Source organism: Scylla paramamosain, chromosome 8 (genome assembly GCF_035594125.1).
Source record: "Scylla paramamosain isolate STU-SP2022 chromosome 8, ASM3559412v1, whole genome shotgun sequence".
In the NCBI taxonomy this organism is placed as follows: domain Eukaryota; kingdom Metazoa; phylum Arthropoda; class Malacostraca; order Decapoda; family Portunidae; genus Scylla; species Scylla paramamosain.
The window spans coordinates 20,362,040-20,385,033 of record NC_087158.1 but is presented as its reverse complement, the minus strand read 5'-3'; the positions used below and the strand labels follow the sequence as shown (position 1 = coordinate 20,385,033).

Here is a 22,994-nt window from a genome sequence, read left to right as displayed (position 1 = left end):
TTCACGCAACATAATTCATAACAAGAAAAGTCAAGAATTAATTGTTTATTTTTTTTCTTTTTCTTTCTGTTTCACGCGCTAGATTCATCACAGCTTTGTTCATTTCACGTTGCTTCTGTTACTTCTACTATACTTTTCCTTCGTTCCAGTCACCACCACTACTCACTATGTGCCACTTGAGCGAGTTATTCTTTATTCTTAATCGGCAACTCATCACTGACGTCGGTAGAAGCGGGCGACTCTTGGCTCGTCTTGTATTTTTTTCTTTCTTCCCTTTGAGGTTAATCAGAACACGTCGGAGAAAACAGTGATGACAACACGGTAGCTCACGTTACAAAATATTGGGCTGCTGGTGTCGCTTTGGGAAGTCAGATTAAAGCAGAGGTTGGCTAAGTTTGTTTAGAGGAGTGGGGAGAACAATATGTACTTTTTTTTGTAATTCTTTTCTCCACACAGCCTTCCTCCTCCTCCTCCTCCTCCTCCTCCTCTGAAGACAACTGTAGTTTTGAGTACGCCATGTCGTCGCTTCCACCTCTACTACGATGTCAGTGCTCCATTAGCGTAATATCACAGATCATTACGATTAACAGCACACTTGGCCAGAAGCGTGGAGCATCGGTAAACTTGGGACCCACCACCATCAAAATCATCGCCTTCATCATCACTGACAGAAGAACGAATGCCATTTTTTTCCTTTATTCTCTCACGTTTGATGTATTGTAGGGTTGCTATATCAATCTCTCTCTCTCTCTCTCTCTCTCTCTCTCTCTCTCTCTCTCTCTCTCTCTCTCTCTCTCTCTCTCTCTCTCTCTCTCTTTCTCTCTCTCTCTCTCTCTCTGAGGGTTCACCTTAGCAATGATGAAATGTGACGTACAAAAGTGAGTGCAGTGTCGTTGATACACCTGCATCGTGCTCCACACAGCTGAGCGTGGACCGCGGCTCTCCCCCGCGGTCCGGTGCGAGCTTTTTTTTTCGATGAGATGTTGCGTTGACACGTTAATTATTTACTTAAAAGGGAACGACTGAAGTTTTCGGTGCGGCACAACCCTCAAACCGCACTCTCTCGTTTATTTTTTTCTGACAGTGTTTGGCGTGGGCGGCTCCCCGTGGTCCACTCCCTCGCCGCCCGCACCCTCGCCTCGTCGGCATACCCTGTGGCCCAGCCTCCCCCCTGTCCGTGATATGAGTCCCTCGGAGACGGAGGACTCGTGCATCTGGCACAGGTGGGGACCAGTACCCTGACCTGACTTTTTGGTCTCGTCGAAGAGTTCCCTGTTGACTCTGAGAGGGGGGAGCCTCCGGAAGGCGCAGCTGGGCAGTGGGTGAGGCAAGTACTGGGAGCCGTGCGGGGTGTGGCACGGACGACCACTCGATCCCTGGTAGAGGTGAGGGAAGGTGGTGTGCAGCGCTGGATCGGTGGGCTCGTGATGACACTGCCGTCGCCTTTCCAGCGTGGCCTGGCCCCTCCAGCTCCGGTCGACCTGCAGCTCGGAGGGAACACGGCTGCCGCCCCCGCCTCCGCCGCCTGCAAAAAAATTCAATCTTTACCACCTTTAAGTTTCAAATAATTCAAGAAGATGGTGCGGGATCTTCATGTCAGGTGAGGCGCTACGTGTATGTTTGTGTGCTGGTGACACTCTTGTTAGGGGAAGCAGGTGGCCGACTGTGTGATTCACCTACGGTCGTCCTGCTGGTCACCCAACCAGCCGTTATCCTACGGAAAGAGCTCAGAGCTCATAGTGACCGATCTTTGGGTAGGACTGAGACCGCTTACCACATCACACACCGGGACAGGGAGGTCACAACTCCTCGGGTTACATCCCGTACCTACTTGCTGCTAGGTGAACATGGGCTACACATTAAGAGGCTCGCCCATTTTCCTCGCCGCGCCCGGGATTCGAACCCGGTCCTTCTTGGTTGTGAGCCGGGCGTGCTAACCACTACACTATGCGGTGTGTGTTACACTACGCGGTGTGTGCGTGTGTGTGTGTGTGTGTGTGTGAGAGAGAGAGAGAGAGAGAGAGAGGAGAGAGAGAGAGAGAGAGAGAGAGAGAGAGAGAGAGAGAGAGAGAGAGAGAGAGAGAGAGAGAGAGAGAGAGAGAGGAGAGAGAGAGAGAGAAAGAGAGAGAGAATGCACCTTTGCGATATCAAATATCAAAATTCTTACGTACTCACAAGCGATTCCAGTTGGGGTGTGTGTGTGTGTGTGTGTGTGTGTGTGAGTGCACTAACTTACCGCCGCATACCATACCTGTGCCCTGCGAAGCGTCAGTGAAGTAAGGCACAGAGGGGGGCAAAGGCACAGGTGGCTGCCCAAGGGGCGTGAGCGTGGGGCGTGAGCATGGGTGGGTTCGGGGCACAGAAGCTGGGTGTATTCTGAAGCACCAACCTGAGGACCCAGGAAGGTCGTGAGTTGCCAAAGGAAAGCTTTGTGTGGAGCAAAACAAGCAGTGCGATAACAGCGCTATCAAAATCTTGCAGTGCAAGGTGCTGCATGACTCACCGCTGGGGCTGCTCCGGTGTGATGGGCGGAGGAGGGGTAAGGAGGCCCGCCGTTGTGGAGGAAGAACGATGATGAGGTGGAGATGGTGGGCTATGTGGGCACAGTGGTCAGGGCTATTACCAGGATCCTGCCGGGAGGATACTTGAATACTGATAACACCCACTTCCATCCCCCTCACACTACAGACTGTGTCCTGCCTCGGCGGGAGCGGTGCGCACCACGTAGCTCAGCTGCTTACCTCCCTCGGGGCTCATCGGCCTCTTTAAGTGTTGCAGAAAAGCTTTGTGATGAGTGACTCATAAATGATTCCCTGTTTACCTCAGTGAAAAATAGCGACCCCTTACATCCCATAAACTTGTCCCTGCCACACCTATCACGCCTGAGCCTAATCTTTGTCTACTTCCTCCAACCACACCTGTACCTAGTCTACCTGTCCGGCAATTCGTTTACCCTAATAAATGTGGCTACACCTCTTCCCCGCTCAATGCTTCTGGGCCACATTTCCACGCTCACCTGTGGTGTGGGAGAGCAGATCGGGGGGTCGCGATGGGGGGGAACCTTCAGAGGGGAGGGCTGTGGAGGCAGCATCCTTGCTGAGGGTGCTGTGTCTCCTGGGGGAGGGAGGAGGGGTGGGCACACGACGGCACGCCTTCAACCACACCAGAACGCCCACCCCCGACCACCAGGGGCACCGCCGCTACGCCTGCACCCACAGCCACTACCACCGGTACTCCTGGGCCCTCGCTCACGGTCCCGTGCCGGCTCTGGGGAAAGGGGTAGCGCGGCATGAACAGAGAGGCGCAGCACGCTGGGGTGTAGCAGTAAACATTGTTAAGATGCTGGTGATGACATGAAGGCTTCCATGAAATGCGCGTCCCGTCACTCGTGTCACATATGAGCCTACCCAGTACACTCACTGCATAATTCACTCACTCTTCTCTCTCTCTCTCGCACGCACACACACACACACACACACACGCACGCATGCACACACACACACACACACACACACACACACACACACACACACACACACACACACACACACACACCTAACAATAGAGGTAAAATAGAGTATGGGTTTGGAGGAAGGCCAGACGACACCAGTAGAGTTGAAGTATGTCCACTCACCAGCACTGGTCTCCTCCTGCATCTCTAAAACCCTGCTGGTGTAGGCCTTGAGCTGCGTGGCTCGTGAGGCGCCCTTGTCATTCATCGCCGTCACCGTCACCTTGTAGGCCGTGGCGGGGCGTAGGTTGGTCACACTGAAGGACGGTGAGGGCCGACTCACTTCCACAACCGGGGTCATCGATCCCCACCTGGTACACCTGGAGGAAGGCACACGGGGGAGTCATCTCGATGTGTGTGTGGGTGATGGAGGAGGAGGAGGAGGAGGAGGAGGAGGAGGAGGAGGAGGAGGAGGAGGAGGAGGAGGAGGAGGAGGAGGAGGAGGAGGAGGAAGATTAAACAGAACCACCAAATAGCAACAGAACTTTTAAGTCCTAACATGGCTGTTTGGGAGCTAACTCTACCTAACTGCTGGATAAGGAGATAGGCTAGTATGAGAGGAGGAGGAGGAGGAGGAGGAGGAGGAGGAGGAGGAGGAGGAGGAGGAGGAGGAGGAGGAGGAGGTGGTGGCATTACCTGAAGGAGGAACTCTTGGCTGAGGCCTCCGTCGTCGCCGGGGAGACAAGTCACTTGGAGGGAGCTGATGGTGACGTCAAACACTCGACAGTTGTGAGGAGGATTGGGTTTGCCTGAGGAGAGGAAGAGGCCATCCTTATCAACAAAGGCACCGCAGCCCCAAGGACAAGACTGAATATTACACAGAGACCTAGAAATAATGTACCTGAGGGGGAGTGAAGAAGACCTGCTTCCAAACATTATTCATCGCTAACATTAAGGAAACATGTGCTGGAAACCAAAGGAAATAGTGTGTGTCTGAAATACTGGTGGCAAATTTATCGTGATCCGCAAAGAGGAGAGGAGGGGACACGGCAAACCTGTGCTGGTAAAGCTTGCATCACAAATGGGTAATCTGCATCACTCCCTCCCCTGCACAGTATTATGTTAAGCCATCATACCCTACTGAATAATATTTAACAAATATACATTAGGAAATTACATCGCACAAATTAAATAAATTCTGTAAACTCTTCATAAATAATGTATAATGAATAAATTATAATGGTACTAAAAGCAATCATGATGGTGATGATGATATTAATAATAGTAATAATAATAATAATAATAGAAGTAGTAGTAGTAGTAGTAGTAGTAGTAGTAGTAGTAGTAGTAGTAGTAGTAGTAGTAGTAGTAGTAATAACAATAATGATAATAATAATAATAATAATAATAATAATAATAATAATAATAATAATAATAATAATAACAATAAAAATAATAATAATAATAAAATAATAGTAGTAGTAGTAGTAGTAGTAGTAGTAGTAGTATTGGTGATTGAAGTAAAAGAAGTCGTAGTAGTAGTAGCAGAAATAGCTCTTTTAGACAAGGTGGAATCAAAATCTTTTCGTCTCATCAATTCCTCTCTTCTGACTGTTTACAGCCTCTCTCTCATCGCCTAATGTTGCATCTCTTGCTATCTTCTACCGCTATTTTCACGTTAACTGCTCTTGTAATCTTGCCAACTGCATACTTCCCCTCCTTCCGCGGCCTCGCTGCTCAAGACTTTTCTTATTCCGTCCACCTCCCTAATGCAAAAGTAACCAGTAAAAGTAGTAACATTAAAATAGTAAAAACCGTCATAGCAGCACCGGCAGCAGCAGCAACAACATAAGTAACCTTCACAGAGGTGTTACAAGAAGCAGCAGCCAGACAGCCATGCGGCGCTGTACAGCACTCCTGGGAGGCAGTGACGGCGAGTGAGACATTGAGAGTGCTTCAGGTCCAGATTAAATGGAAATATCAGGAAAACAGAATTTTTACTGCCAACAAATAAACTTTTCCTCAACAACCTATATATTTTTCCTATCTAAGAGATGCACGAAGTGGGGCACACCTGACCATTCGAAACAGTCACCCACAACCCCAGGGTATACCAGGATGAAGGGCGACACTGTATGCGAAGTATTTTCTCTCTCTCTCTCTCTCTCTCTCTCTCTCTCTCTCTCTCTCTCTCTCTCTCTCTCTCTCTCTCTCTCTCTCTCTCTCTCTCTCTCATAAAAACCAGCATGTACACGTTTTCTATACGACAGATAATGATCTCTTCCCACTTTCTCCTACCACTGTGTTGCCAGAGGGGAAAGTGGATGTGGAGGGAACCTTGTTCCGCTCTTATCAGGTTTTGTTTTCTGGTGTTTTTAGGTCATTATGTACATCAATAGATAAAGACGTGCAAGTGGTGGGTGTGACAGAGGAAGACGCAAAAGACCGAGGGTACTGGAGACCTCTAATGGGAGCACCTGAATGGAGATGTCCATAGACACTCTTGTTAAATATAGATGGGTGGAGAGAGAGAGAGAGAGAGAGAGAGAGAGAGAGAGAGAGAGAGAGAGAGAGAGAGAGAGAGAGAGAGAGAGAGAGAGAGAGAGAGAGAGAGAGAGAGAGAGAGAGGGGAGAGAAGAGAGGGAAGAGAAGAGAGAGGAGAGGAGGGAAGAGAGAGGAGAGAGAGAGAGAGAGAGGAGAGGAGAGGAGAGGAGACGCGAGGAGAGGAGAGGAGAGGAGAGGAGACGCGAGGCGAGGCGAGGCGAGAGAGAGAGAGAGAGAGAGAGAGAGAGAGAGAGAGAGAGAGAGAGAGAGAGAGAGAGAGAGAGAGAGAGAGAGAGAGAGAGAGAGAGAGAGAGAGAGAGCTTTGTTCCGTTTGTCCTTCTTTTTGCTAGACGTTTATTTATCTATTAATTTTTAAGTCAATATATACTCGTACGTTAACGGATACTATCGTTATAGACCAAATGGTGTAGGTTCGTATGTACTAAACTCGTTCAGCACATCACCACCATCTTCACCACAGTAATAAAAGTATCACCACCACAACGCCGATAAAACATCACTACAGCTTCTCCACAACACCGATAAAACATCACTACAGCCTCCCCACAACACCGATAAAACATCACTACAGCCTCCCCACATCATCAACAAAACATCACTACAACACCATTAACCTTTCCGCTGATACACAATTTTCTCCCCATACTTTCCTTACAACCCAAACTCACTTATTTTGCACTACAGTCTCTCTTATATTTCCGTAGCTGGAGAAGACATAAAATTTACCTACTAAATATATATATACATTTTTTCTGTGCCTTCTTGCAAGTAATTATTTTCCAGTCCCCTCAATATTAACAAAGACCAGAACAGTGAAAGAGGTTAAACTATCACTACAGCTTCACCACATCGCCACCACAACACCACCACATCACCATCCCACACACAGCATGCCCATTATATAGCTTCACTACCGAGCCACGTAATGGTCTTTGAAAGGAGTTCTATTTTAATCTACAAAACAAAGGCATATCACTCATGCTGTCTTCGCTCCCTACCAGCGTCTTGAGTGGCTTTACGAAATCCACCCATTGTTATTGTTGTTCCTTCATCAGATCCAGAACAGAGAACCATTATTTTGTATTTATTTCTACTGATACGAATGACACTGCAGATACTACTACTTTTACTATTACTACTACTACTACTACTACTACTACTACTACTACTACTATGCATGTTAAGTCAGAACGAGTAGAGTAAATGAGTATGACCAGAAACAGATAGATAACAAGGGAGGCAGAGCATAAATAAAGGAAGAAAAGAGAACAGTTAATAAGAGGATGAGGTTAGTCGGGAGGAGATAATAGAAACAGGGTAGAGAGGAGGAGGAGGAGGAGGAGGAGGAGGAGGAGGAGGAGGAGGAGGAGGAGGAAATGAATATGAAAAGAGAACGAAACGAAGCTCACACACAAAAAAACACACACACACACACACACACACACACACACACACACACACACACACACACAGAGAGAGAGAGAGAGAGAGAGAGAGAGAGAGAGAGAGAGAGAGAGAGAGAGAGAGAGAGAGAGAGAGAGAGAGAGAGAGAGAGAGAGAGAGAGAGAGACGGCAAATGTGATGCAGGGGCGGAAGAGAAAGAGAGATGAAGGGTGGATAAAGAGTGACAGCAAAGGCACAGTGAGAGATGAGGTAAAAGTGAGACATGAGAGATGGCGAGGAAGATGAAAGGCGGAAAACGAGACGTGGTGGAAGCGAGGAAGCAGGTGCAGAGTGGAGAGGGTGGGGACTGCACCGCCACACCCAGATGTATAACTTTATCTCCTCACCCTTGGGTAAATTTCGCTAACGAACATTCCACCCCACAAGATTTCCTCCAAAATAATTTCCCCTCGTGATAAATTAAGTTAGGTTAGGTTGGGGGAGTTCTTAGCATTTGGAGAGTTAATATTTTGGGGTATCATTTTCGAAGAGGAGTTTTCGTAGGATTGATGGGAGTTGGATGGAATTACGGCTCTTGTTCATAATAATTTTCTTCTCTCCTTAAGACTATTTTCGAAGGCCAGAGAGATGGTTAATCAAATTGCTGTTGTTAATCGCTTTTCATAATGGAAAATCCTTGTAAAAATACCACTAGAATCATGAAAAGCCATTAAGAATCACTATATCCTGTTGAAAGAAGACACCCACACTTTTGAGGATAAGGGCTCGGGGATTAGAAGCGACACAAATCATAACTTCCACAAGAGTCCGTTGAAAATTGGAGAGATGAGACACACACACTTTTGAGAATACGAACACTTGTCTTATTGTTAAACGAATACTTGGGACTTGTGTGGGTGAAGAGAGTGAAAGTCTCCATAGCTTTGTTCCTTTTATATAATATGTATAGAGACTCGGGGAAAGCTCACGACAAGCTCACAATATCTGGGATGAATCTGCTCTCCATGCAACCATTACATCACTTTTCTGGTAAAGGAACTGCGCACCTGGATGCTTAGCTAACACCAGGTTATGATGCTCTTCAGTATTTGCTAACTTAGTTGTTTTGGCTACCTCTGCACATACTCTGCTCTCCATAGTTATCTTGCGTTGGTTGTTACATCCAGGTAAACACATTCCAATCTCACCTTCATTTGCCGCACAATAATAGGTATTAATTCTTTTACTGCTACTTGGCACAATTTTCCTTAGTCACTAACCACTCTGAGGCATTTTCTTGTTCTACAAGTACTTAGAAACATTGTACTGGCTGGAGATGGCACAATCTATTTGTTTGAATCCCATTCTCTTCTGTAGGATGGTTAAAAAGATTTCATACATTGTTGCATACCGCAGTGAAAGGGTTAATAGATATACTAGTAAAGCAGCATTGCCTAACATCACATAAAAGAGACACACTCACCTGCAGCCACGATATGGAAGACACAGGGGTGAGTCTGCACGCCGATGCTGTTGTTGGCCCAGCACAGCAGCGTCCCGTAGTCCAGCTCATTCATCGGGGTGTAGTTGACTCGAGACTCGGTACCAACCACAACAAACCTGCAACACAACACACAACACCAACAACAGTTACACTCCGCAGCGTCCTCTCATAGTGGTAATACATAAGTTTGACCGCAGAGTTTAGGGATAACAACGTCAATAGATCACGTGAATGCCAACCATCTTGGCTACTTTTATTGTGGGCAAGGTTAGATTAGGCTAGATCAGGTTTGGTTTGGTTAGGTTGGGTTGGGTTAGAAGTTAGGTTAGACTAGACTAGGTTTGGTTAGGTTAGGATAATTTAAGTTAGATTTATGAAACTTAACCTAACTTAGCTTAACTTAAGAAAACTGGGATAGCTGGTCTTCATGTAGTCTACATAAAGAAACACTGGTATAAATACAAGAACTGACAGGGTTGAACTTGAATTTGCAGAGAACAATAACTTGAAAGTCACGAACACACTCAACACATTATTCAAACGTAAGGTATAATTTATTAATTTTTTTTTCTAATAATCTCACCAAAACCGTGCGAAAAACATCAAACAGCAACCACGGCTCAATCATAAATCACTTTAAGATAAATCATAGCAAGACTAGTACCAGGCACACATAACAACACCATATCACCACCAAATAACCTCACCTGCCGCCACCACGCCACCACACCACTGCCCATAAACCATTACTTGCAGTAGCTATGCACACCACTCTCATATAAATCACAGATCGGAGCAATAACACTTCAACACAAGCCACTCGCGCCACGCACCTGCAACCCTACCACTGCTACATGCACCAACAGGGTTTATTACCGACTTACACTTGTCACCTTCGTTTATGCACTGGAATACCGATCCTTTCATGCCTAAAATCATAATGTTGCTTCCATGCCACACATTCTTATTATATGAATCTGTTATTATGCCACTTCATCTCTATTACTGTGCTTCCACCTACCTGCAATGTACCACCACCTTTTATTTTCCTTATTTCTCATTTAGTCTTATTTTTTGCATCTCTTACCATCACACACTCTTTATTTTCCATTTTTTACTCACACTCTTGCATCCCGTATTTGTTACCGGTTCCTCACGCTCTTGTTTTCCGTATCTCACACTAATGACCTTACTTTTCGTATTTCTCACTCTAACACTGATTTTCCTTACTTCGCATTGATATCCACGAACAGTATTAGTCGTAGAATATGCCTTCGTCCTCTTCTTTTATAATGTGGGTGGTTATATTATTTTTTCTATTTCAATAGCAAATAAAAGAAGCCTACAAAGCGTTTATATCACGAAGCACAAAGAGCAGTAGCCGTTAGATTACACCTTTTATGCAGTACTAAAATTGGTGCATTGTAATAAAATCAAACAGCTTGGCCACCAGTGATACAAAACAGTAGAGACGTACGTACCATATTACGTCTTCCTCTTCCTTTCATATTGTGGTTAGTTTTTCTCCACTAATATAAATAATACAGTGTAGCCAAACAAAACAACCTAGCAAGAACTTAAAGGAATATTGCGGTTTGAAATACTCTGCAGAAACCACCACCATCACCACCACCATCACTACACCATCTAACAGCACAGACACCAAGCCATACCATCACCACCAGCACCATACAGGCACCAGCACCTCCCTTCACCTTCACAACAGCCAGCCACTTACCGCCCGTCCGGCACGTCTATCGCCTCGCGTGTTGTTGAAGGTCCAGCGGAAAGTCACCTTGGGCGGGTTGGCGTCCACTCGGCACGACACCTCGGCATTCTCCAGCTTAGCCACCGAATGCTGTGTCCTCTCCTGCCGCCCACACACCGGAGCATCTGCAGGAGGAGTGACAGGAATGAGTGTACGGTATGTTCTTCAAGGTAAATTTTTCTCCATGCAAAAATACCTTAACAGCAATATTTCCTTCCATGGTGAATGAATTAGGTTTGGTTAGGTAGGGATGGGTAGGGTTGGATTATGCTGGGGTTAAGTAAAGTGAAGTTACGTTGAAGGGATTTATCACGCAGCGGAATTATTTTGAGTTAAATTTTCATGGAAGTGAAGCGAAGTGATTAAAAGATTCTTGCGTGGCACTGCAACAACAAAGGTCATATGGGTCCGAAATATAAACCTACAAAAGGATACTAGTAATGTTAAAATGAAAGGTAAAAGTAGCAGAAATAAGATATAGCTCAAAATTAGATGAACAAAAGAAAAAAAAAAATAAAACTTTTCATGGAGGAATCCTCGTAGATGTAATTTTACATAAACACACATACACTCGTACAACAACAATCCCTCTAGCTGCTATACTATACATTCCATAAAAGCATTTGCTTGGAATGATGAAACAAATCTGGAAGCGGCACAATGTTGTTTTCCAGTGTTCCAAGCTTTAATATCGCTACGAGTCCTGGGGAAATATGACGACGAGACGGAGAGGGAAAGGACAGAAGCTTTGAGGTGAATGGCGGTGATCTACGAGACGGTATAAGACTGACCCTGGCGGAGTTAGGGCCAATCAAGGCAACATTAGCGGTGATTGCTACATTCACACTGCCTGGTCGATGCCTCCTCGTACACGCACCTTTCCTCCCACGTCCTCAGCTCCCCAGAACACAAAGACCCGGACCTGGCAATCACTTACGTATGCTTATATGATGCTGCTTTCATTCATTTTTTTAACCAGACGATGGGATGTGTTAGGGGATTATTATCATAATTAGTTTACTTATCATTGTTTTTATTATGTCTTGTTTTTTTTTTATATTTAATTTTGTTGTTGTTGTTCTTGGAAATTTGCTTTTATTATTATTATTATTATTATTATTATTATTATTATTATTATTATTATTATTATCATTATTATTATTATTATTATTGTTAGCATTATTATTGTTTTTGTTGTTGTTGCAGCTATTGTTCTTTTACTCCTCCTTCCTCTTCTTGTCTCCTCTTCCTCTTTCTTCTCTTTTTTTTTTCTTATTATTATGATCAAATCATCATCGTCTCTCCTTTTCCTTTTCCTCCTCCTCCTCCTCCTCCTCTTCTTTTTCTTCATTCCAATTACAACGATTACTCTCATAATGACGTAATATGACCAGTAGTGCGTTCCTTTCATCTCAGAGCTAACGCGGCCTTGACTCACGGGGTCGTGTGGTGAGTCTGTGGTGGCCCCGCTGTGGCGGTGTTGTGAGGGCAGTTTGGTTCTTATAGTTGTGGTAATGTGGTGGTGGTGGTAGTGGTATATACGGTAAAGGTGTTGTGTTGGTGGTAATGATGGTGACGGCATTGATGTGGTTTTGTTTGTTATGGTGTTGTGATGTGGTTGTGATAGTGACAGGAACAGTTGCAACGAGAGGACTATAGCTAGATGTTGTCTTGTAGTAGTAGTAGTAGTAGTAGTAGTAGTTTTGCTGTTGTAAACGTAGTAGCAACAGTATAATACCAAAAGCAGTAAGAGTTCATTAAGTTGAAAACTCTTAAATACAGAAAAAAAAAAAAACGCAAAGCATAAGCTACAGTACATTAATTTTCCACATTTCCACTTTCATGCTTTTATTTTCCATATTTCTCACTCACAATCTTATTTTTCACATTTTCCATCCACATTCATTTCCTTATTTCTTATTCACTCTTATTTCGCACCTCTACCACACTCTTATTTTCTATTTTTGTCACCTACACTCTTGCATCCAGTATCTGTTATCTTCACCTTAACACTGAAACCTTACGGTGTTGTTCTGAGCGCGCTATCGTCTTTAACATTCAGTTCCGGATGGAGTGGAATATTAAACACAATAGGGAAAAAAAATCATTACATTCATGTCAAGATACGAAGGACAATTCTTTTTATCTACGTTTTACATATATGCCCTACGACTGTTTGGTTGTTAGCGCATAGGGTCAGTAAACAACACAGCTCCTATGGTTGTTAGCGTGTAGGGCTGTTTATATGGTTATCTTGTAAGGCTGTCACATCATTATGGTGGAGTTATGGGTGATGTGAACCAGAGGGAGTTTATACTGAGGATTTGAGGCAATGGAAGTCGGTAAACAGTATGACTAAGATGGTTGTTAGCGTGTAGGTTTGTTTTCATGGTTATCTTGTATTCTTACAGTTTCTGGAAGACTTATGGGCGAACTGGACTAAAGGGAGTGAACGGTGAGGGGTTTGAGGCAATGCTCAGGTCAGTAAACAACACGACTCTTGACTGTTGTTAGCGTGTAGGGTTATTTATATAGTCATGTATGATTGTCACAGCCGTACTGACAATTGACAGCTCAATATCAAACTATAGATCCATAAAAGAGCTTAAACTCAATGGACCACAGCTTGTAAATATGCATTACAATGATTATCTTGATTATAATGTAAGCACCTAATTAAACGTCAGATATCAAAATCAAACACTCCTCTGGCGGAATTATGGGTGACCTGGACCTGAGGGAGTTTATGTTGGAAATTTGAGGCAAAGCTTGAGTCAGTTCACAACACGGCTCTAATCTGCACACACGACGTCTCTCTCACTCTTCACGAACCTGCCAACGACACCTGCTACTGTATATTAGGGTTATATCAAGTACCTTTAATCACCACTTCGCTCAGGAAATAGATACATAGCTTCTTGCGTCTTGTAGTATATAGTAAGCATGGTATATTTGCTGTATTATCACTGTAAGAAGTGCCAACTGTTGGAAATGGAGCGTGGCAAGAGTAATGTTGTTATGTAAGATATATTGGTACACACGACAGCTTTTATTAATGCGTTTTTGTCCACTTTTTATTCCTCCTACGGCAGTAAAGCTCCAGTGACATCAGTAATTGAGACAAGACAGAGTTGGGAATACAAACACACACACACACACACACACACACAAATCCCCCTTCCCTTGACATAGTCTGAATGGCTTACCTAGCTACACTCACTATTTTGCAATTCTCTCTCTCTCTCTCTCTCTCTCTCTCTCTCTCTCTCTCTCTCTCTCTCTCTCCACCTAACACACACAAAAAAAAGAACATTACTTAACTATGTAGAGAAAGTACAAGGAACAGCGCCATGCTGGGTACCAGGTCGCCGAAGTTTAAGCCACGAGGTAAGATTAGACAAGTTATAATTAACAAAACTGGAAGAAAGCCAAGCCAAGTTACAGCTACCCAAACTGCAGGAAACACAAAACAGGAGATGTAATACGGTGCATGAATGTAAAGAAGAAAGGGAAAAGAAAAGACAAGGATAGATGTAAGAGATTTGGGTGTGAGGAAACGCAACCTTGAGAATACAACAAGAAACTTAATGCGAGAAGAGGAAATGAAAATGTGCACTCATAGTTTTCCAAAATAAAAAAAAGACAACGAGAGATGTGTGGGAAAAAAAAATTATATATATATATATATATATATATATATATATATATATATATATATATATATATATATATATATATATATATATATATATATATATATATATATATATATATAAGCTGAGATATTACGAGTTTGACTCATATAAAAAGGTGAATACAAATACTCGTTAGCCTATTCTAAAACACACACACACACACACACACACACACACACACACACACACACACACACACACACACACACACACACACACACACACACACACACACACACACACACATCTTTAGGTCTCCGCGTCATTTCAATCTTTATCAAGTTCCAAGAAAGACTGAGTGAAATTCCAGGAAGGCCTAAAGGCGCCCTTGCAAAATAAAAATTTCCTAAAGCAATGGAAGATAATATATATATAAATGGACGTACACCAATGATGATTATGAAGGAAAATAGCACACTATAACGAATTTGGGGAATGTTGGCATATAATCACAGTAAAAGTTTGGCTTTTCAGGAATAGGAGACCAAGGAAAAAATAAAATAAATATCTCCTACAAAACCAGAAGAAAAAAAAAAACATAAGAATGTGAAAATAAATAAGTTGATGATTGCATGGGCGCACTAAAAAAAAAAAAAGTTCATCACAATGGACTTCAATGGAGAAAGAACAATTCAACTTAGTTAACACATATAATCATGACATTATCTTGCTCATTATTCATGACCTGCTAAAATAAAAAAAAAAAAAAAAATCAAGGATATATCTCATATGCAAAAAAAAAAGGACGCATATAAAACTCACGAAATGACAGAATTGCTCTTCTCGTTAAAAAGAAAACAAACATAATGTAGAAGGTGACCTCATCACTGATATTATCAACATTAAAACACAGGCAATCCTTGGAACCACTGCAATAGCAAGTGTGTCTGCCACCGAGGCCACTGTATCTCCAGTTCCCAAAGCCTCACAAGCACCAACAAAGCTTGGGAGACGCCAACTTGCTCACCTGTGTTTCGTTATGTTGATGTCTGCAAGCAGTGGTATCAACACACACACACACACACACACACACACACACACACACACACACACACACACACACACACACACACACACACTTACACACACAAAGAGCAAAGAGGCGCGTATTGCGAAATCAAAACAACAATTTCCTCTCGCAAAGTTAGTGTACACGGTAATGACTTAAAATCGCCTCTCTCTCTCTCTCTCTCTCTCTCTCTCTCTCTCTCTCTCTCTCTCTCTCTCTCTCTCTCTCTCTCTCTCTCTCTCTTTCAATTAACACCACCGGAGCATAGGGGACACACTTAAAAAAAAAAAAACGATCAATTTAGAATTTCAAAAGTCGACACACCATACCTATATCATAATCGCTCGGCACCACCACCACCACGACCAGTGATGGAACCTGACATGCTCTGCTTTACTTTATAATTATGTGTACGTCAGCTTCCACCTACCGTACTGTATTATGTTCTGGAAAGTGGTTGTCAATCAATGCTCAAATGGAAGCCTAGACAACGGCATTTCAGTCACGAGCTTATTCTGACCGCCAGCAAAAAAAAAAAAAAAAAAAAAAAAAAAAAAAAATTATGTAAGAGGAGCACTGGCCAAGGAAACCAGTATATATATATATATATATATATATATATATATATATATATATATATATATATATATATATATATATATATATATATATATATATATATATATATATATATATATATATATATATATATATATATTTTTTTTTTTTATGTAGGAAGGATACTGGCCAAGGGCAACAAAAATCTAATAAAAAAAATGCCCACTGAAATGCCAGTCCCTAAAAGGGTCAAAGCAGTGGTCAAAAATTGGTGGATAAGTGTCTTGAAACCTCCCTCTTGAAGGAATTCAAGTCATAGGAAGGTGGAAATACAGAAGCAGGCAAGGAGTTCCAGAGTTTACCAGAGACTCACTGAGCTGCCGGTTCCTAAGGAAGAGCCAAAAGATTTAGTCAAAGTCAAAAAAGTAACTGGAACAGTTTTCCAAATAGGCTGATAGATCACAAGAAATGTGTATGCAGACTATTTACATAAACCCGAAACACACACACACACACACACACACACACACACACACACAGTATAACCCCTTTTCTTTTTCTTTACTAAGACTAGGTTTGCAGGGGAAAGTGAAAAGGTTAACCCATTTTTCTATTACTCATATAAAAATATACTGAGAATACCGAGCTAGCAAAAAAAAAAAAAAAAAAAAAACGGTTTTATTTAGAATATGTGACCTAGAAATATGTAAACAACACACACACACACTGTCACGATCACGGTTATCTTTCCAAGAAAGTGGACGGTACACTGATCCCAGAAAGTTTTAAAGGCCTGGATTTTTTAAGGGCCTCCAATACCTATCCGACCTATCCGAAATCGTCAACTATTAAACCCTCTCACAAAACCTTTACCTTGGCACAGCACGCCAGGAATTACCTCAATGCCAGATCAATGTTGGGGTAGAAAACACAATTATTCTACATAATAACAGAATATATTAATAATAATGTCAGCTTACAAATATATTAAGGTAGTACGCATTAAAGGATATTAGGGAACAAATTTCTGCCCTAGACCAACACAGGATAATTCCCACACTCAATCACGATAGGTTCTCCCTTTTACTCAGGCTCTTATATCGCTCCCCATATTGCTTAAAGATTATACACACAAATATATGATATTGACGTCACTTCACAAACCATTAAAACCCTTTAACTCCTTCAAAGGCCGCTGGAATATTTTCCCCAGCTGCAGGAATTTCTCCAGACGCCGTCACCGTGTCCCCAAACAATTGTTCCTGTATTTCACCTCAAACCTCACAAGACCACCATCATCATCATCATAGTTCACCTATAACACCATAACACCATCCCCAAAGACACCAATAACGCCACACCACCACCACAACCCCAACGACAAAATGGCTGTCTCTCAGCCCCAACGTTACCCCCTCAGCGTTACGTCACCGACACAACTCTCCAACCAAATTTCAGCAAACAAGAGCTCTTGGTACCACAAAAGACTCACCAACCTGATCCTGGATATCAGGGTTATACCACCACATCGCCAATACCTCTACACGCTCGCACAATCACCACAACACCACCCAAATTTATCCCGTGAGAACGCCACCCCACTTTTCCTCTCTGGGCCTCCTTGCGTCCTGAAAATTCTGCCGACTCAGATACGAGAGGCAGACACGTATCGCCCCTCGCCCCAACACATTCCACCTTCAAATACACCTTTTCCTTACATATACATACATATAAACAACTTAAATTATGAAGAGAGTAATACTAGATAATATAAAATGAGTAAATGAACCTTATATTAACTTATAACTAAGAATAAAGATATGCACAGGAGGAAATCGGAACACGGGGGGGGGGATCACTAAGAAAACGTGTTCCTTTTCAGGGTAAACTCGGCAAATAACACGACACGACACGACACGACACACACACACACACACACACACACACGGTACTCACACTTGACGTCGAGGTGCAGGGCGGGAGAGGAGGAGGTGGCTCTTGCGTTGGTCGCCTCGCACGTGTAGTCCCCGCCTCTCGCCCTCGTGACTCGCTGCACCACCAGGGACATGTTGGACACGAACACCCCTTTCCCTGCCACCAGCTGCACCCCCTGTGGCGCCGGGCAGGGCATGCAGGACGGGCAGGGACGGGGATGGCATAGCGTGGGGGGAAGGAAACGCAAAGGGAAACAGTAAACAATATGTATAATACGTGATATGACTAAATCTGTGGTACCTACATCAGAGAGAGAGAGAGAGAGAGAGAGAGAGAGAGAGAGAGAGAGAGAGAGAGAGAGAGAGAGAGAGAGAGAGAGAGAGAGAGAGAGGGGCCTACGGTTTAATTCGGTTCTGTTAAGTTGGATATTTGGGCAACACGAGACAGGAAATATATTTGTACAGAATCTAATAACAAGTAAAAGCACTGGCTTTCATATTGTATCCATCAGAAAAAAAAAGAAAAAAGAAATCTGATAAACAACACGCTTACACACACACACACAAAAAAAAAGAAAAGGAAAGAAAAAACAACAACAAAAGACTGTATTTTGAACTAGATATCCTCTCCTAACACACACACACACACACACACACACACACACACACACACACACACACACACACACATTTTGAGCTCACGCGTCATTTCAATCTTTATCAAGTTCCAAGAAGGACGGAGTGAAATTCCAGCATCCTGGCAGGGCTCCCGTCTCCTCCCCTCCTCTACCCCCAGCTCCTCATCCTCCCATTTTTCCTTCTCCATTTTTAATCAGGCGGAACGAAGTATAATCTTTAATGAATTATCTTGAAAAATGCATGTATTCTTTACTTAGTGGATTAGAGAATACTGTAAGGGATTTTGTGTTATTTTGAAGGGATTACAGAGGGGAGAGAGTACAGATTAGGTACACAATACATAGATAACGACACCTCAGGAGCATGGTTATGAATATGAATTGTTATTCTGTCTGTCTGTCTGTCTGCCTGTCTCTCTCTCTCTCTCTCTCTCTCTCTCTCTCTCTCTCTCTCTCTCTCTCTCTCTCTCTCTCTCTCTCTCTCTTTGACTCTGTATGCTCTTGCTGCTGTGCCTAAAAATCAATTAATCAATATCAGTTTCTCTTCCTTTCTCTCTCTCTCTCTCTCTCTCTCTCTCTCTCTCTCTCTCTCTCTCTCTCTCTCTCTCTCTCTCTCTCTCTCTCTCTCTCTCTCTCTCTCGTCACATTCTAGCACGCCCCCGTCACACTCATCACCACTCTGAGGAACTCTTAACATTTATGATCCTGACGAGTGGGATGACTTTAATACTGCTCCAAATTTACGAATACCTCCTTACCTCCCTTAATAGTCTTTCTGTATTCTGTCTTAATTCTTCCTCTCTCTCTTCCCCTCTCATTGTTGGCTTTGTCATATTATATAAAGATAAACCAATCCAGTTTAATCTGCGTTGGCTAAGGTGATGTTAATTTGTCATCTAATCTAATCTAACATATTTAGCTACAATAAAGAGAATGAAAGAAGTGAAGTAGTTAAGGAAAGTTAAATGAGGTTAACTTCGGTAAAGAGATGATAGGAATATGGAAACGAAACTAAACCATTTTATTTTTTACTACAAGTTCATGATTAACTTAAGGTAGTAATGGTGGGCTTAGTTACGTTACCTAACCTAACCTATCCTTACATAACCTGAGGCATAATTTATTTACTTTTTTTTGGGGTGGTGATGCTGGGCTTTATTATGTTTCCTAACAATAACTCAATCACAAATACCTGGGATGGCTGCCATAATGTACTCTGTTATTTCTTCCTTTCACTGATACTCACATTGTGTCTCCATGCCACCTTTGAGATGGAAGGCTTGGCTTTGACCGAACACTCGAAGTATACGTCATCTCCCTCCTTGATCCTTGCGGGGTCCAGAGAGCGACCCAGACTCACCTCCACCACAGGCGCGTCTGGGGAGAGACAGAGGTAACAGACAACCCTGAAGCAAGCAGTGGGAAGCAGGAATGAAGGGAAGGCTAAGGCTGGACTGGGATAGTGTAAGGTGGGCAGGCTGGGACGATGTGGTTATTGTGTGTGGCAGAGTGGGCAGACTGAGAGGGTTTAGTTCACATGTGGTGTGGTGGCTGGACTGGGGAAGTGTGAGACAGAAGATGGAATGAGTCTCAGGAGAACACAATGTTAACAAAACTCATGAAGAAAAGAACTGGATGCAGGAGTAAAAGGAAAGCTGGTGGAGTTAAGGTAATACAATGCATGGGGTGGGGAGGTGTGGGGAAGACGCTACAGTGAGGCTGGGGGAGATGGAGACAGTCATGAGGCAGGGAGGAGCGTGGGAGGTGTAGGAAATAAGAGTGAGTTAGTGTGATATGATGATTGGATTGGGGAAGTGTAGAAAAGCTGATAGTGAGTCTGGGAAAGAAATAGACAAAACAGTCATAATGCAGGAAGGAGCACGGGAGATGTAAGGATTAGAGAGAGTGAGTTAGTGTGTTATGGTGGCTGGAATGGGGGAGGGTAGGAGAGACGATGAAGACAGTGAGGTGAATCTGAGACTCTCATGGAACAAGGAGGGGTACGAGAGGGGCAGGAATGCGAGGAAAGTTGTGGAGTTAGGGTACTTTACGCAGTGCCTGGACTGGGGGAGTGCAGAAGAGACAGTGAAGTGGACCTGGGGAGCGAGCAGTACGCGGGTGAAGTCCCCAGAGAGCCGGAGACTCCGTGCCGGGATTGCTTTCAAGAGAGTAACTTTTCCCCTCAGAACAGTTCCCCTTTTGGACGCTTCCCCTTCCAGACATTTTCTTTTTTATATTTAACCTTAAAACAAACCAAATTAAACTCACTTAATCATTATCATTAACAGTCTTTAGGAGAGTAACTTTCCCCTCCGAACATTTCTCCTTATGGACGCTTCCCCTCCAGACATTTTCTTTATATTTAATCTCACTAAACTTAACCTAATCTTGATAATTAACAGAAATGGTTTAAGCCAGTGTCTCGTTATAATAAGTGCTATCAAATGTATCTACAGGGAAAAACATCAAGAACTGAAAATATCTACAGAAGAAAATTTCTCAAGGGGAATTTATCACAGGCAAAATCTTCAGAAAACAACATGAGCGTGCCCCGCCTTGCACGCAGAGGCTGTCATGGGAGGGGAGGGACAGGCCGGCAGGGACATACAAGCTGTGGCGGGGTACACGGGTTCTTGGGCCAAAGTTAAGAGTGGACCTTTAATTACTAGAAATACAGTTTTTACGACCATCCATCATTTCATCCACATTAGCAACTGTGTGCAAATTATGAGATTTTACAAATCCCAACTTTAGCATTTTTCTTGTAAAGCTGTAGAGTAAAAATAAATGTTAAGACAGGATCTTTCATTAATATAAATACACTCTACGAAAAAAAAAAAAGACCACTAAAAACATTTGCCCAAGTTACCAAATACATGCACATTGAGGATTTATACATTTTATTTTTTTCTGTTTAGTACAGGTGGAGTAAATATTAAATGTCAGAAAGCGCACAATGTAACTTTTATACCAGGACTCATTTTGGTCTGTTCATTACTTTGCAGCGCCTCACCTCACGCTCAAGGGAACCCCTCACTGCATCCACCTACTCAAGGTAACATCTCAGTGCACCCACCTACTCGCTTCGGTTAATACAACCCACGTATAGTCACCGTGAATAGCTGACTAACCTGTGGCTCTTACTTCTACTGTGTTTGATCTTTACTTTCATTCTTAAGTCCTCTGATAGGATGACACTCTCCTTAACATCCAGACAGCTGACACATTCTTAGCAGATCAGATGACTTAAAACTGAAGGAGTGAGCACTGTAGGGAGTGAGAGTGGCAGTTTACTTTACCTTTACCTACACTTGTACACTGCCACCACCACTTCCCTCTAACCACCAAGACCACTGGACTTGAACTCAACACGCTGAGAGAATGGGATAGTGGAGGTAGTGGTGGTGGTCAACAAGAACAACAAGACCACCACCACCACCACCATCCCCATCCCCACAGCAGCAGCAGCAGCAGCAACAACAACAACAAAACAATTATAACAAACTTGCAACCCGAGGCTACACTCCCTTGTCTCTCATCACTGACTGATTCATGGCCTCTCTCCACACACACACACACACACACACACACCCCGTCTTCCTAGCACCCAACGTATGTCCTTCCTTTCTTTCTTGCATCACCGTTCTCTGTCTTGCCTCGTCTTTCCATTACCCTGCTAATGTTCCACCATCGTACCCATCACTTTCTCCTTCCATTACTATGTTCATGTCCCACCTTACCTCTCGTCATTTTCCTTCCCTCCCTATCACCTTGCACTGGCCTCTCTTGCCTTCCAATTACCTTGCATTACCCTGCCTCAACTCCTCATTATGCTGTCCTGTCTCACCTCCCCATCAGTCTTCACTACCTTACCTCACCTTTCACCGTCCTAGTTGATAAAGAATAATAAAAAAATAATAATAAGTGAAAGAAAATGAGAGAAAAAAACAGCTTTGTCCAAGGAGGCAGCACGGGTTCTCTAAAATGAAGTCACGCACGCGAAGGCAGGGTCGGCAAGAAGCTGGGGGAGGCAAGGCGAGGCAAGAGGAAGGGAAGGTATTGTGTCTATGGCTTTCTAGTACGTCCCCTTCCCCGCACTTACACGTACCTGGTGTTAGTTCCCCGGTTATCCCCACGTACAGTCCCTGGCAGTGGATGTGGTGTGTGCTGCTTACAATAATCTTTATAGTGTACCAATGGGTAGAGTAAGTGAAAACATGAATCGTGACACGCTGAAGTAGACGTCTTCTATATAGTTCAATATACCAATCACCACAACCACTACCACCATCATCATTATAATTAACCTCTTGAGTTCACTGCAGCACAAAGGTCTCTCTTAACCTTCTTCACTCACCTCTGTCATCTGCTCTCCTGTTCTATGCCATCCCAGCAAGCCTCTGTATCCAATCCCTCCATCTAGTCCTTCTATTGCTATCCCTAGGTTGTCATTGCACTGGTCTAATCGCCCCTCTATTCTGCGCTTGAC

The 22,994-nt window shown here is 43.4% G+C and overlaps 1 protein-coding gene across 1 annotated transcript in view; it reads right to left on the bottom strand.

Annotated features, from left to right (window-relative positions):
- The window catches only part of LOC135102927 (hemicentin-2-like), a 155,638-nt gene continuing 132,644 nt past the window's right edge, over window positions 1–22,994 (bottom strand). The window contains 9 exon segments of the mRNA XM_064008605.1: window positions 1–1,525; window positions 2,504–3,267; window positions 3,635–3,831; window positions 4,148–4,260; window positions 8,883–9,019; window positions 10,642–10,649; window positions 10,651–10,796; window positions 17,890–18,043; window positions 19,752–19,882. Of these exon segments, the coding sequence (XP_063864675.1) occupies window positions 3,712–3,831; window positions 4,148–4,260; window positions 8,883–9,019; window positions 10,642–10,649; window positions 10,651–10,796; window positions 17,890–18,043; window positions 19,752–19,882 (809 nt within the window). The 3' untranslated portion in view covers window positions 1–1,525; window positions 2,504–3,267; window positions 3,635–3,711.